Source organism: Pempheris klunzingeri, chromosome 21, assembly GCF_042242105.1.
Source record: "Pempheris klunzingeri isolate RE-2024b chromosome 21, fPemKlu1.hap1, whole genome shotgun sequence".
Taxonomy (NCBI): Eukaryota; Metazoa; Chordata; class Actinopteri; order Acropomatiformes; family Pempheridae; genus Pempheris; species Pempheris klunzingeri.
The window spans coordinates 20,135,765-20,151,446 of NC_092032.1; the positions used below are offsets into that span (position 1 = coordinate 20,135,765).

General features: G+C 46.5%; 3 protein-coding genes across 3 annotated transcripts; all 3 read right to left on the reverse strand.

Annotated features, from left to right (window-relative positions):
* Window positions 1–1,297: 1,297 nt before the first annotated feature.
* Window positions 1,298–3,408, reverse strand: LOC139221441 (NACHT, LRR and PYD domains-containing protein 1b allele 3-like). Its single transcript, XM_070853363.1, has one exon. The coding sequence runs from the start codon at window positions 3,406–3,408 to the stop codon at window positions 1,933–1,935; it is 1,476 nt and encodes a 491-aa protein (XP_070709464.1). The 3' UTR covers window positions 1,298–1,932.
* Window positions 3,409–5,754: 2,346 nt separating this feature from the next.
* Window positions 5,755–8,105, reverse strand: LOC139221444 (uncharacterized). Its single transcript, XM_070853365.1, has one exon. It carries the CDS (start codon window positions 8,103–8,105, stop codon window positions 5,880–5,882), a length of 2,226 nt encoding a protein of 741 aa, XP_070709466.1. The 3' UTR covers window positions 5,755–5,879.
* Window positions 8,106–9,863: 1,758 nt separating this feature from the next.
* Window positions 9,864–12,057, reverse strand: LOC139221445 (NACHT, LRR and PYD domains-containing protein 1b allele 3-like). The gene is made up of 3 exons (XM_070853366.1): window positions 11,929–12,057; window positions 11,573–11,753; window positions 9,864–11,323 (listed from the first exon to the last, which is right to left on the reverse strand). Exons 1-3 carry the CDS (start codon window positions 12,055–12,057, stop codon window positions 9,915–9,917), a joined length of 1,719 nt encoding a protein of 572 aa, XP_070709467.1. The 3' UTR covers window positions 9,864–9,914.
* Window positions 12,058–15,682: the final 3,625 nt, after the last annotated feature.

The following is a 15,682-nucleotide window of genomic DNA, read 5'->3' on the forward strand; positions in this document are numbered from 1 at the left end:
GGGTTCAAACTGCTCACCGTCTCGCACTCACCGCCCACTACGGCTGCAGCAGATCCAAGAGGCGCCAAACGTTTGGGCCAATCACAGGCGCCGACGTAAGGGCTTCTCAGTGTGGTGTTGCGCGATTGGTCGAATTGTATCCCAGCGCCAGCCAATGAGAGCTGGAGCTGCGCCGAGGGGCGGGGGCCTGCAGCGGGGACATGTGGACAGGTTCCCTTTGTTCTCTCATGTGTCAGCGGGCTAAAAAGCACAAAATAGGCTGCGTGACAGCTAAATTATTAACGGACACACTTTATTTTTTATTTTCCACCACTACCGATGACGCCTGTCAGTTGTCATATTCGTGTCGGTGAGCTGAAAACGTTTATACCGGCTGAAATCAAGGCGAAAATCTATTAATAGCTGGCTCTGGTTTTAGTTTATAGACACGTGAAGGCATCATTTATTGTCTAAGTAAACCCCGTCACCTCGGCAGCGGCTCTCCTCCACCTGCTGACAGCTCAGGTGAGAGCAGGGGCGCAGGTGTCCGCTCATTTTAGTTACTATATGAGTTAGTGGCTGGTAAACAGCGTCGGTTTGTCCAGAAAATACTCACGGAGGCGATAAAGCCGCACTAGTTTGCTAAATGAATGAGATTGAGTGGCCACAGACAGCAAGGGCAAGGGTCGCCAAGTTTACTAAGCCCCGCCCCTCCTCAGCAGCCATTGGCTGACAGCGCGACTTCGTCACCATGCTGCGTTCACGACCGTTGGAATTAAAAGGTACAGTGAAAGTGAAGAACATGAATGAGTTGTTTTCTGTTATTTTGCGTTTTGTTTTTCTTAAAGTGGACAACAATAATAAGTCCTTAAAGTTAGGGAGGGATGGAGGGGTATGTTTATTTATTTGGCAAGGTATGTTTGTTTATCTTTATTTATTCCTTTACTTAATTACTAATCTTTTGTTTGGACTGATCCAGGGGGAAATGACGACTCATTCTTTATTCTTATGTTTTCTTATGTCTCTTGGGGACTTTTGTAATATGAGGAAGTACACTTCACTTGTCTCCTCTGTGAGTTTTTCACCACATCCCTGCTTTTTTTTTTATTTCACAATTAATGGTCAACAATCAAAAATCGCTAAATAATAAGTAACGTCATTATTATACCTATCAAACATAAGCAAAATACCAGATAAAGCCAAAAACAGAGACACTTCCATCCTGTGCAGAACATCCAAGCAAAGTAAAACACTTTTTTTTTTCTAGCAACCAGCGACTTAAAATTTTATTAAAATAATAGAACAAGTGGAGGGAGTATTGCATTTCATCTTATCAATATATAATGATTAACATTCAGTAACTCATCTGTTTTGTGGTTGTTTTTCTTTTGGAGCAAACAAAAACGCCATAAGACACAAAAACAAATGGACACAGTAGCAGGATCAGTCACGTCTGATCAGATGGGGCTATTTTCCTTTTCATCCTCCTCTTCCTACTACTAATCAGTAATTTCTAGTAATTTACAGTGATGAGTTATTGTTCTTTTGTGCTGGGGTGGCTCATATGCCCTTATTGTTTGTATGCATGTGTAAAAAAAAAACAGCATGCAGTCAACAGGAACTCCTGTCAGGCAGCAGGTGGCTCTAAACCTCCACAGAGTTTCCTCCCGTGTTCGTTCTGCACAAAACACAACAGAGAAATTCCCCCAAACCACATGAACTAGATCACACAGCATCAACAACAGGAAGCTCAATTCAACCAGCCACTTACAAGAGTACATTAAAGGTCAACACTCACAGTGAGAGCGTGTTAATGACAAGCATGAACATCAGCCCGTGTTCACAGTGACGTCTGATATGAAACATATGAGGAGGAGGATTCAAATCACAGTCTGACAGGATCAGTGTGGAATCAGCAGAGAGCACAGAGACACTGTGATCATGTCCTGATGTTCAGAGGAGGCCGAGGTGTTCACAGAGGAAGGGGTCGACCTCACACAGGAACTCAATCATCTGTGAACTAGCAGCTCCTCCTTTCTTCCTCACCGTGTCGAAGACAAAACGAGCTTTGTCTCTCAGGTTTGGGAACTCGTCCGCTGACTCCCTCTCAGGCTCGGCCAGCACCGTTTTCTCAAACAGTTTGTCCAGCAGACTTTTGAGGACAGGTCCCGATATCCCATGGATGAAGCTGCTCCGTACCTCCATCAGCCTCTCGTCTGGAGGCAGATTCAGAGCGCTCGGCCCGCAGGACCTTTTTACTCCAGCGGACGAGAGGCGGACTCGTCTCTCCCAGACACTGCTGGAGCTGCTGGTGTCTCTCAGAAACAGTCTCATGTGCTTCATGACTGTTTCCCAGCTCACCTGGAATGAAGGGAAGTAGTTGTCATAGTTGTCAGAGTCAAATTCTGCCTCTGCTGGCTGCACTAGGACGGAGTCGTCTCCAGGACCAGCGGTCAGTGTGTATTCCTGCTTTGGGTGCAGCTTGCAGTGTGGGGACGTCTCTATGTAGACCTCATCTCCAACCAGCTTCCTCCTGGTGCGCAGCACGTCCCGGAGCACCACGTTCCTCGGCAGCATCAACACATTGAGCAGGGACTCTGGATCAGGATCGGCCGGGGGCCTGTAGAACAGCAGGACCAGCGCTCGGACCGGATCGGGTGGGCAGTCTTCGTCCTTGACGTTACCGAAAGCAGAAAACCCTGTGACGTTTATAACCACGTGAGTGTCTGTGATCTTATGAGGGGCGATGAACTCCACGCCGTCATCGTGCTCGTGAGCGACGGACAAGAAGCGCCATCCCCCCGTGGAGCGGATCTCACAGTGTGGGAGGTGAAGCTGACACACAGAGCGCTGCTCACATGTGATGTCAAACAGGGGTCCTGCAGGCTGCTTGTGATGTTGGGCCAGCAGCCTCCTGCTCCAAGGGACGGTCCTGTAGACCACGTCCCCCTCTGCCTCCATGTGGAACAGCAGGCCGGTCACGCTGCACTGGTACAGGCCTGGGCGGCAGCACTGGAACCTGTAGGCTTCCTCCTCTTCATCAGCGCTGATATCGGGGGTGAACTCCTCAAAGCTGCTTTCTAACAGCACGTCAGGTGAGCTGTTTGCTCGAGTGAAGCTCTTGTTCTCCGCAGAGGGGATGTGACTCAGCGAGGGCAGGCTGTGAGAACGAGGCAAACGGCCGGAGCCTCTTCCAGCCCAACCGGGACCTGAGGGGGAGCTCGGGGGGCCGGGACGGGCCGGCAGGGTGTTTGTGGCCGAGTAGTTCACAGCTGTAACAGGTGGCTCCACTTCCATGGGGACAACATCACCTCCTGCCTCACGGTCAGGCTGCTCAGACAGCAGCTGGGAGACAACATGCACTGATGTGGAGGGAGACTGGAGACTGAGAGCAGAGGGCAGAGCTTTCCTTTTCACTCTGTCAGCCATGACAGAATGTGGTGCTTTTCTCTTTGGTCTGTTACCTGCTGAAGATGAGTAAGAGAGCTCTTTCCAAGGGCCAATAAAGAGCGATGAGCTTGCTGCTGATCCGATATCGCTTTCTTGAATCAAACACAGCCCACGCTGGGGTAACAACTCTTTCTCCTCTTTCTCCTCCTCCTCCTCCTCCTCCTCCTTTGTGTTTTCTTGTGGGACATCATCATCTTCACCTCCTGCCTCACTTTCAGACTCCTCAGATGCATCTGATGCTCCACTTCCTTCAGTGCAGACAGTTGAGTTCTGCAGGACTGCAGACCTGTTCTGTGGACACGGAGGACTAAAAACTGTTTGGGCTCTGGACTTAGTGGATATGATACTTCCTATATACCCTCGGTGATGTGAAGAGAGTTGTTGATACGTAGAAGGCTGCCTACCGAAGGGGGAAAAGTCACGGCCGCATAGTGGGGTAAACAAATCACCGGCGAGGTGGGAAGAGGAAGACCTGCTGTCGATGTGGCTCCTGGAAGAGGAAGACCTTCTGCCGATGTGGATCCTGGAAGAGGAAGACCTTCTGCCGATGTGGATCCTGGACAGAGCTCTCCTGATCCATCTGGCTGCCCTGCTGAAACATGACGCTTCTCTTTCTGTTCCTTCGTCTTCCTCATCTGATGCCATTTTGCTCTGTTCAGCAGCGTCACAGTCAGAGTCAGTGCAGCCCTCTGTGACTCACCTCTGTGTTTGTTGGACTATTTCCTCATTCTCGTAATTTCTCCTTAATTTTTACCCTAAAACTTCACTTCACTTTTTTTTACGCCTGTGAGAGTTTCTCAATATGTTTGAACCCTCGTTTATTTGTGTCCTTCGTCTTTCTCCGGCTTCACACCCTGAAATACAATTACAAAAGTTAAAATCTCCCAAAAATCTATAGGGTCACAACTACAGTCTGTGTTTTCCTTGGCAGGGTTTGGAAACTCTGCACAACTCTTCACTGGTTCATTTCGCTCCCACTGGACCGTAGAACGTTTCATGAAAGTTAAAGTAGAAATGTGTGCTCACACCGTACGGTGCTTTCCTGACTGCTCAGCTCTTCCTCGTGTGATGTGAGGAAACTGAACTTTTCAGACAAACTAACTTCTTGTTAACTCTGTTTTTAACAAACCGACAATCTCATGTCATATTATAACATTTTAGCCAATAATTCAGATGTTAATACATCAGCTTTGTCTCTGACTCACCGGTGAGCTGCTCTGGATGCGTTCAGCCTTCAAACCTTCAGAGGAAAGTGATCATGAGTGGCCGGTGAACTTCTGGTTGTGAAACTTCTGCTTCAGCGTTTTTTCCCTCCTCCCTTTTAGCACAACGTTCACAGCGACAAAGCTTAGCAGGCTGAATCTTAACAAGACTTCATCCCACCATTTTTAAAAATGCAAATAAAACCAAAACATCCAAACTAAAACTTAAAGCCTGTTCTCAGACTAATGAAGACGAGTAACTGGACCAGGACACAACAGAAAAAACATTAGTAGAACTGCACCATCAGTCAAGTCAGAGAGTCAGATCCTCCTGAGAGTTATTATTAGATCAACGAGGCTCTTGTTTAAAATGTTAAAGTGAATCTTTAAAAAAAAAAAAACCCAGTCTTTATTCTCCTGGCGTGTCCTTAGTGTGGCAGTGGACGTGTCTTTGTCTCTGCTGGTCTGCATCAGGAGCAACCACAAGAAAAACTACATGAAATACAATGAAGTAAAAGTCCTAGAAATCTTAAAAAGAGATATTTAACATCGTTGTTGAAGAATTTAACTTCCAGCGTACTGTTGTGTATATTTGAGATTATATATTAATAAATGAATATGCTGTGTAAATACATATATTTGACACAGTAACCACAAGACATAAAGCAATAGTTTGGGTATATATCTTTTTTTTTTTAATTGTATGATTTCACAGTTGTAAAATAACCTTGATGTGACTAAAGTCTCTCCACAGAAGCATCGAAAAACAAATAAAAGTTAGCATCTGTAGCGCAGACATTCAACAAAGCACAAGAACCTTTCGTCAGATATTGTGTGTCCATCATTTCCTGCTGACATCAGCTCACATAAAAGTGTGATGTTCAGTGGTGGAGAGGAACAAAGCCAATAATATCAATAATAATGCTGCAGCTTCCAGATTTAAAATTACAATTTACATTTGCAAAAAAGATTAAAAAAATAATTCTGAGACTGCTTCTTAAAACTGTCCAACAATAAAATGAATAAAAACAATATTGTTAAAAAATCAAGATCATTGAGACGATTCTCAAACTGCTTCTTTAAAACTAGCAAACTATAAAATAACTCAAATGTTTGTCATCCTCTAAATCTGCACAGGAACCTTTTGATAACTTGTGTATCAGTGCTGACAGGATTCAAATCACAGTCTGACAGGATCAGTGTGGAATCAGCAGAGAGCACAGAGACGCTGTGTTCATGTCCTGATGTTCAGAGGAGGCCGAGGTGTTCACAGAGGAAGGGGTCGACCTCACACAGGAACTCAATCATCTGTGAACTAGCAGCTCCTCCTTTCTTCCTCACCGTGTCGAAGACAAAACGAGCTTTGTCTCTCAGGTTTGGGAACTCGTCCGCTGACTCCCTCTCAGGCTCGGCCAGCACCGTTTTCTCAAACAGTTTGTCCAGCAGACTTTTGAGGACAGGTCCCGATATCCCATGGATGAAGCTGCTCCGTACCTCCATCAGCCTCTCGTCTGGAGGCAGATTCAGAGCGCTCGGCCCGCAGGACCTTCTTACTCCAGCGGACGAGAGGCGGACTCGTCTCTCCCAGACACTGCTGGAGCTGCTGGTGTCTCTCAGAAACAGTCTCATGTGCTTCATGACTGTTTCCCAGCTCACCTGGAATGAAGGGAAGTAGTTGTCATAGTTGTCAGAGTCAAATTCTGCCTCTGCTGGCTGCACTAGGACGGAGTCGTCTCCAGGACCAGCGGTCAGTGTGTATTCCTGCTTTGGGTGCAGCTTGCAGTGTGGGGACGTCTCTATGTAGACCTCATCTCCAACCAGCTTCCTCCTGGTGCGCAGCACGTCCCGGAGCACCACGTTCCTCGGCAGCATCAACACATTGAGCAGGGACTCTGGATCAGGATCGGCCGGGGGCCTGTAGAACAGCAGGACCAGCGCTCGGACCGGATCGGGTGGGCAGTCTTCGTCCTTGACGTTACCGAAAGCAGAAAACCCTGTGACGTTTATAACCACGTGAGTGTCTGTGATCTTATGAGGGGCGATGAACTCCACGCCGTCATCGTGCTCGTGAGCGACGGACAAGAAGCGCCATCCCCCCGTGGAGCGGATCTCACAGTGTGGGAGGTGAAGCTGACACACAGAGCGCTGCTCACATGTGATGTCAAACAGGGGTCCTGCAGGCTGCTTGTGATGTTGGGCCAGCAGCCTCCTGCTCCAAGGGACGGTCCTGTAGACCACGTCCCCCTCTGCCTCCATGTGGAACAGCAGGCCGGTCACACTGCACTGGTACAGGCCTGGGCGGCAGCACTGGAACCTGTAGGCTTCCTCCTCTTCATCAGCGCTGATATCGGGGGTGAACTCCTCAAAGCTGCTTTCTAACAGCACGTCAGGTGAGCTGTTTGCTCGAGTGAAGCTCTTGTTCTCCGCAGAGGGGATGTGACTCAGCGAGGGCAGGCTGTGAGAACGAGGCAAACGGCCGGAGCCTCTTCCAGCCCAACCGGGACCTGAGGGGGAGCGCGGGGGGCCGGGACGGGCCGGCAGGGTGTTTGTGGCCGAGTAGTTCACAGCTGTAACAGGTGGCTCCACTTCCATGGGGACAACATCACCTCCTGCCTCACGGTCAGGCTGCTCAGACAGCAGCTGGGAGACAACATGCACTGATGTGGAGGGAGACTGGAGACTGAGAGCAGAGGGCAGAGCTTTCCTTTTCACTCTGTCAGCCATGACAGAATGTGGTGCTTTTCTCTTTGGTCTGTTACCTGCTGAAGATGAGTAAGAGAGCTCTTTCCAAGGGCCAATAAAGAGCGATGAGCTTGCTGCTGATCCGATATCGCTTTCTTGAATCAAATACAGCCCACGCTGGGGTAACAACTCTTTCTCCTCTTTCTCCTCTTTCTCCTCTTTCTCCTCCTCCTCCTCCTCCTCCTCCTTTGTGTTTTCTTGTGGGACATCATCATCTTCACCTCCTGCCTCACTTTCAGACTCCTCAGATGCATCTGATGCTCCACTTCCTTCAGTGCAGACAGTTGGGTCCTGCAGGACTGCAGACCTGTTCTGTGGACACCGAGGACTAAAAACTGTTTGGGCTCTGGACTTAGTGGATATGATACTTCCTATATACCCTCGGTGATGTGAAGAGAGTTGTTGATACATAGAAGGCTGCCTATCGAAGGGGGAAAAGTCACAGCCGCATAGTGGGGTAAACAAATCACCGGCGAGGTGGGAAGAGGAAGACCTGCTGTCGATGTGGCTCCTGGAAGAGGAAGACCTGCTGTCGATGTGGCTCCTGGAAGAGGAAGACCTGCTGTCGATGTGGCTCCTGGAAGAGGAAGACCTTCTGCCGATGTGGCTCCTGGAAGAGGAAGACCTTCTGCCGATGTGGATCCTGGACAGAGCTCTCCTGATCCATCTGGCTGCCCTGCTGAAACATGACGCTTCTCTTTCTGTTCCTTCGTCTTCCTCATCTGATGCCATTTTGCTCTGTTCAGCAGCGTCACAGTCAGAGTCAGTGCAGCCCTCTGTGACTCACCTCTGTGTTTGTTGGACTATTTCCTCATTCTCGTAATTTCTCCTTAATTTTTACCCTAAAACTGAACTTCACTTCACTTTTTTTTACGCCTGTGAGAGTTTCTCAATATGTTTGAACCCTCGTTTATTTGTCTCCTTCGTCTTTCTCCGGCTTCACACCCTGAAATACAATTACAAAAGTTAAAATCTCCCAAAAATCTATAGGTCACAACTACAGTCTGTGTTTTCCTTGGCAGGGTTTGGAAACTCTGCACAACTCTTCACTGGTTCATTTCGCTCCCACTGGACCGTAGAACGTTTCATGAAAGTTAAAGTAGAAATGTGTGCTCACACCGTACGGTGCTTTCCTGACTGCTCAGCTCTTCCTCGTGTGATGTGAGGAAACTGAACTTTTCAGACAAACTAACTTCTTATTAACTCTGTTTTTAACAAACTGACAATCTCATGTCAGATTATAACATTTTAGCCAATAATTCAGATGTTAATACATCAGCTTTGTCTCTGACTCACCGGTGAGCTGCTCTGGATGTGTTCAGCCTTCAAACCTTCAGAGGAAAGTGATCATGAGTGGCCGGTGAACTTCTGGTTGTGAAACTTCTGCTTCAGCGTTTTTTCCCTCCTCCCTTTTAGCACAACGTTCACAGCGACAAAGCTTAGCAGGCTGAATCTTAACAAGACTTCATCCCACCATTTTTAAAAATGCAAATAAAACCAAAACATCCAAACTAAAACTTAAAGCCTGTTCTCAGACTAATGAAGACGAGTAACTGGACCAGGACACAACAGAAAAAACATTAGTAGAACTGCACCATCAGTCAAGTCAGAGAGTCAGATCCTCCTGAGAGTTATTATTAGATCAACGAGGCTCTTGTTTAAAATGTTAAAGTGAATCTTTAAAAAAAAAAAACCCCAGTCTTTATTCTCCTGGCGTGTCCTTAGTGTGGCAGTGGACGTGTCTTTGTCTCTGCTGGTCTGCATCAGGAGCAACCACAAGAAAAACTACATGAAATACAATGAAGTAAAAGTCCTAGAAATCTTAAAAAGAGATATTTAACATCGTTGTTGAAGAATTTAACTTCCAGCGTACTGTTGTGTATATTTGAGATTATATATTAATAAATGAATATGCTGTGTAAATACATATATTTGACACAGTAACCACAAGACATAAAGCAATAGTTTGGGTATATATCTTTTTTTTTTTAATTGTATGATTTCACAGTTGTAAAATAACCTTGATGTGACTAAAGTCTCTCCACAGAAGCATCGAAAAACAAATAAAAGTTAGCATCTGTAGCGCAGACATTCAACAAAGCACAAGAACCTTTCGTCAGATATTGTGTGTCCATCATTTCCTGCTGACATCAGCTCACATAAAAGTGTGATGTTCAGTGGTGGAGAGGAACAAAGCCAATAATATCAATAATAATGCTGCAGCTTCCAGATTTAAAATTACAATTTACATTTGCAAAAAAGATTTAAAAAATAATTCTGAGACTGCTTCTTAAAACTGTCCAACAATAAAATGAATAAAAACAATATTGTTAAAAAATCAAGATCATTGAGACGATTCTCAAACTGCTTCTTTAAAACTAGCAAACTATAAAATAACTCAAATGTTTGTCATCCTCTAAATCGGCACAGGAACCTTTTGATAACTTGTGTATCAGTGCTGACAGGATTCAAATCACAGTCTGACAGGATCAGTGTGGAATCAGCAGAGAGCACAGAGACACTGTGATCATGTCCTGATGTTCAGAGGAGGCCGAGGTGTTCACAGAGGAAGGGGTCGACCTCACACAGGAACTCAATCATCTGTGAACTAGCAGCTCCTCCTTTCTTCCTCACCGTGTCGAAGACAAAACGAGCTTTGTCTCTCAGGTTTGGGAACTCGTCCGCTGACTCCCTCTCAGGCTCGGCCAGCACCGTTTTCTCAAACAGTTTGTCCAGCAGACTTTTGAGGACAGGTCCCGATATCCCATGGATGAAGCTGCTCCGTACCTCCATCAGCCTCTCGTCTGGAGGCAGATTCAGAGCGCTCGGCCCGAAGGACCTTTTTACTCCAGCGGACGAGAGGCGGACTCGTCTCTCCCAGACACTGCTGGAGCTGCTGGTGTCTCTCAGAAACAGTCTCATGTGCTTCATGACTGTTTCCCAGCTCACCTGGAATGAAGGGAAGTAGTTGTCATAGTTGTCAGAGTCAAATTCTGCCTCTGCTGGCTGCACTAGGACGGAGTCGTCTCCAGGACCAGCGGTCAGTGTGTATTCCTGCTTTGGGTGCAGCTTGCAGTGTGGGGACGTCTCTATGTAGACCTCATCTCCAACCAGCTTCCTCCTGGTGCGCAGCACGTCCCGGAGCACCACGTTCCTCGGCAGCATCAACACATTGAGCAGGGACTCTGGTTCAGGATCGGCCGGGGGCCTGTAGAACAGCAGGACCAGCGCTCGGACCGGATCGGGTGGGCAGTCTTCGTCCTTGACGTTACCGAAAGCAGAAAACCCTGTGACGTTTATAACCACGTGAGTGTCTGTGATCTTATGAGGGGCGATGAACTCCACGCCGTCATCGTGCTCGTGAGCGACGGACAAGAAGCGCCATCCCCCCGTGGAGCGGATCTCACAGTGTGGGAGGTGAAGCTGACACACAGAGCGCTGCTCACATGTGATGTCAAACAGGGGTCCTGCAGGCTGCTTGTGATGTTGGGCCAGCAGCCTCCTGCTCCAAGGGACGGTCCTGTAGACCACGTCCCCCTCTGCCTCCATGTGGAACAGCAGGCCGGTCACACTGCACTGGTACAGGCCTGGGCGGCAGCACTGGAACCTGTAGGCTTCCTCCTCTTCATCAGCGCTGATATCGGGGGTGAACTCCTCAAAGCTGCTTTCTAACAGCACGTCAGGTGAGCTGTTTGCTCGAGTGAAGCTCTTGTTCTCCGCAGAGGGGATGTGACTCAGCGAGGGCAGGCTGGGAGAACGAGGCAAACGGCCGGAGCCTCTTCCAGCCCAACCGGGACCTGAGGGGGAGCTTGGGGGGCCGGGACGGGCCGGCAGGGTGTTTGTGGCCGAGTAGTTCACAGCTGTAACAGGTGGCTCCACTTCCATGGGGACAACATCACCTCCTGCCTCACGGTCAGGCTGCTCAGACAGCAGCTGGGAGACAACATGCACTGATGTGGAGGGAGACTGGAGACTGAGAGCAGAGGGCAGAGCTTTCCTTTTCACTCTGTCAGCCATGACAGAATGTGGTGCTTTTCTCTTTGGTCTGTTACCTGCTGAAGATGAGCAACAGGGCTTTCGCTCAAAGCCAATAGGGAGTGATGGCCTTGCTGCTGAACTGATTATCATCTGATCACTGAGTAGGTAATGCCTTCTCGGGGGGATAGGGGGATGGGCAGCATAGTAAACGTAATCATTACCGTCGTCGTCGTGGTCGTCCTCCTCCTCGTCCTCCTCCTCGTCCTCCTCCTCCTCCTTTGTGTTTTCTTGTGGGACATCATCATCTTCACCTCCTGCCTCACGTTCAGACTCCTCAGATGCATCTGATGCTCCGCTTCCTTCAGTGCAGACGGCTGAGTTCTGCAGGACTGCAGACCTGTTCTGTGGACACGGAGGACTAAAAACCATTTGGGGTCTGGGCAGAGAGGATATGATCGCGCTACCTGGGGGAAGTATGGAGATTGGTGTATTTATAGTGGAGGGCTTTTCGGCAGGGGAACACTCATAGCTGCATTCTCTTTTAAGATAATCATCGTCCAAGTTGAAAGAGAAACACCTGCCGGTGATGTGGATCCTGGAAGAGGAAGACCTTCTGCCGATGTGGATCCTGGAAGAGGAAGACCTTCTGCCGATGTGGATCCTGGACAGAGCTCTCCTGATCCATCTGGCTGCCCTGCTGAAACATGATGCTTCTCTTTCTGTTCCTTCCTCATCTGATGCCATTTTGTTTGTTCAGCAGCGTCACAGTCAGTCAGTGCAGCCCTCTGTGACTCACCTCTGTGTTTGTTGGACTATTACAAACTTCACTTCACTTTTTTTTTTACACCTGTGAGAGTTTCTCAATATGTTTGAACCCTCGTTTATTTGTCTCCTTCGTCTTTCTCCGGCTTCACACCCTGAAATACAATTACAAAAGTTAAAATCTCCCAAAAATCTATAGGGTCACAACTACAGTCTGTGTTTTCCTTGGCAGGGTTTGGAAACTCTGCACAACTCTTCACTGGTTCATTTCGCTCCCACTGGACCGTAGAACGTTTCATGAAAGTTAAAGTAGAAATGTGTGCTCACACCGTACGGTGCTTTCCTGACTGCTCAGCTCTTCCTCGTGTGATGTGAGGAAACTGAACTTTTCAGACAAACTAACTTCTTGTTAACTCTGTTTTTAACAAACCGACAATCTCATGTCATATTATAACATTTTAGCCAATAATTCAGATGTTAATACATCAGCTTTGTCTCTGACTCACCGGTGAGCTGCTCTGGATGTGTTCAGCCTTCAAACCTTCAGAGGAAAGTGATCACAGGTGGCAGGTGAACTTCTGCTTATGAAACTTCTGCTTCAGCGTTTTTTCCCTCCTCCCTTTTAGCACAACGTTCACAGCGACAAAGCTTAGCAGGCTGAATCTTAACAAGACTTCATCCCACCATTTTTAAAAATGCAAATAAAACCAAAACATCCAAACTAAAACTTAAAGCCTGTTCTCAGACTAATGAAGACGAGTAACTGGACCAGGACACAACAGAAAAAACATTAGTAAAACCAAGTAAACCTCCAACTGAATGCTCCTCCTATAGGGGAATTAGTCTCATGGGATGTGATACAAAGATATTGTGCAAGGCCGTCTCTAGGAGACTAGACAAATGTACACCCAAATTGGTAGTTGATGATCAACAAGGTTTTATTAAAAAAAGACAGGGCTATCATAATATCAGACGCGTCCTAAATATACTATATGAAAAACATAATACAAAGGACACAGCAATGCTGGCATTAGATGCATGCCAAGCATTTGACAGAATAGAGTGGAATTACCTCCTGGAATTGCTTCCAAGATATGGAATAGGTGCAACATTCCTCCAATGGATTCGATTACTGTACACAAATCCTACTGCACAAATTTTAACTAATAACAATATTTCAAAACCCTTTAGCCTACAGCGATCAACTAGACAGGGCTGTCCTCTGTCGCCATTACTTTTCACTTTAGCAGTAGAACCTTTGGCCATAGCGGTGAGAGCACATACAGGAATATCAGGTATCAGGATTGGAGAAAGAGATCATCTCGTTTCCTTATTCGCAGATGATATCATATTTTTCCTGACAGATTTAAGAAATAGTATTCCTAATCTGATGAGGTCAATAGAAGACTTTGGAGACTTTTCTGGGTATAAAATTAACAACTCTAAAACAGTATTAATGTTCCTTAATGAAGAGGAGAGAAAAAATCCCACTATAAACACTCCATTTGCGACAGCTACCGAAGGCTTTAAGTATTTAGGTATCAAAATTACTCCAGAACTCAATAAAATAATTCCAGCAAACTACAACCCCCTAGTAGATGAGGTTGAGGAGATGTTAAACAGATGGACTAATTTGCCTATATCGATGATGGGACGAATAAATATTATAAAAATGACAATTTTACCCAAATTTCTGTACTGTTTCCAAACACTTCCACTGCCATTACCAGCTTCGTTTTACGACAGATTAAACAAATTGTTCAGTCAATTTATTTGGAACAATAGGAAAGCAAGACTTCGTTTAAAGTTATTATATATGCCTTATGAGAGGGGAGGACTTCAGCTCCCAAACCTTAGATGGCATTATATGGCTGCCCAGCTAACATCAGCTACACATTATTTCTATACAACCTCACCCCCAGCTTGGGTGAGCATTGAACAAAAGTCCATTCCAGAGTTACCTTTACAGAGCTATCTATACTCTTCAGATGCAAAAACACTAAAAAAAACGTACTAAAAATCCATTTCTGAAAAATACAATTTCAGTATGGCACACTGCACACAAGCATGTAGGAGACCTTCCAGCACTCTCTCAGTTTGCCCCTATTTGGGGAAATGAACAGTTCACACCTGGAAAAAAAGATGGAGGGTTTAGACTATGGAATATGAAGGGCATCCAGAAAATTAAGGATCTGTACACGGATGGAGTTTTACTTACCTTTGAGTAACTATGTGAAAAATATCAAATTCCCTCAAAACATTTCTTTAAATATTTACAGCAAAAAAATTATATGTCATCCAGATCCAGACAGATTATGAATACCCCGTCATTATCAAAAATAGAAGAAGTCTCCCAAACAGAAGGGAAAGGTATGCTCTCTAGATATTATGATGTACTAATGTCTACTTCCAAAGATTCAGCAAGGGACAAACTAAACGCCTGGAGAAGTGACATCCAAGAAGACAGGTTCCTGTGGATCCTGTGGATCCTGGTCCTGGCCCTGCTGATGTGGTTCTCTGGTTCCTGTGGGTCCTGGTCCCGGTCCCGCTGATGTGGTTCTCTGGTTCCTGTGGATCCTGGTCCTGGCCCTGCAGATGTGGTTCTCTGGTTCCTGTGGGTCCTGGTCCCGGTCCCGCTGATGTGGTTCTCTGGTTCCTGTGGATCCTGGTCCTGGTTCTGCTGATGTGGTTCTCTGGTTCCTGTGGATCCTGGTCCTGGTTCTGCTGATGTGGTTCTCTGGTTCCTATGGATCCTGGTCCTGGCCCCGCTGATGTGGTTCTCCACCAGCCAATGGATGTGCGTCTGTCCAAGGCTACAGCCTGTCCGTCCTTGGGAGCTGGATCTCTCCTTCACTGTGGTGCTCCCGGAGGTTTCTCTTTTCCCACTGGGTTTTTTGAGTTTTTCCTTCCCGAAGAAGGAGGGTCATAAAGGGCAGGTGATGCCTCGGACTGATCCATCGGACTGATCCACTGGCCTCATCGACTGCTGGACTCTTTATTAGATTGTTTGTTCGCTTACACTTGTTTATTTCAGTGAACTTTGTAAAGCACTATGAGACACTCTGTTGTGATATTGGGCTATACAAATAAAATTGAATTGAATTGAATTGAATTGAATAGATGAAATGGACTGGAACGAGGCCTGTTTAAAGGCACAAAAGCAATCTATAAATACACGGTTTAGGCTACTTCAATATAAGTGGCTGATGAGGATGTATATGACCCCTGTTAAACTTCATCATATGTCCGATAATATTCCAGATACATGTACCAAATGTCTCACTGAAAAAGGAACTATTCTTCACTGTCTATGGGAACGTCCAAAGATTCAGAAATTCTGGAATGATGTCATCAAATGTCTGTCAGAGGTGTTTAATATCAACATCCCCTTCAATGCTAAACTTTGTGTACTTGGAATCTACCCAGTGGGCTTCACACAAACAGAGAAACAGACTAAATTGCTGGACTTCGGATTTTTACAAGCCAGGAGAGTGATTGCATTACGTTGGAAAAGTCTGGATGCTCCCTCTATACAACAGTGGATAAAAGAACTCTCGGAATGTATTGGT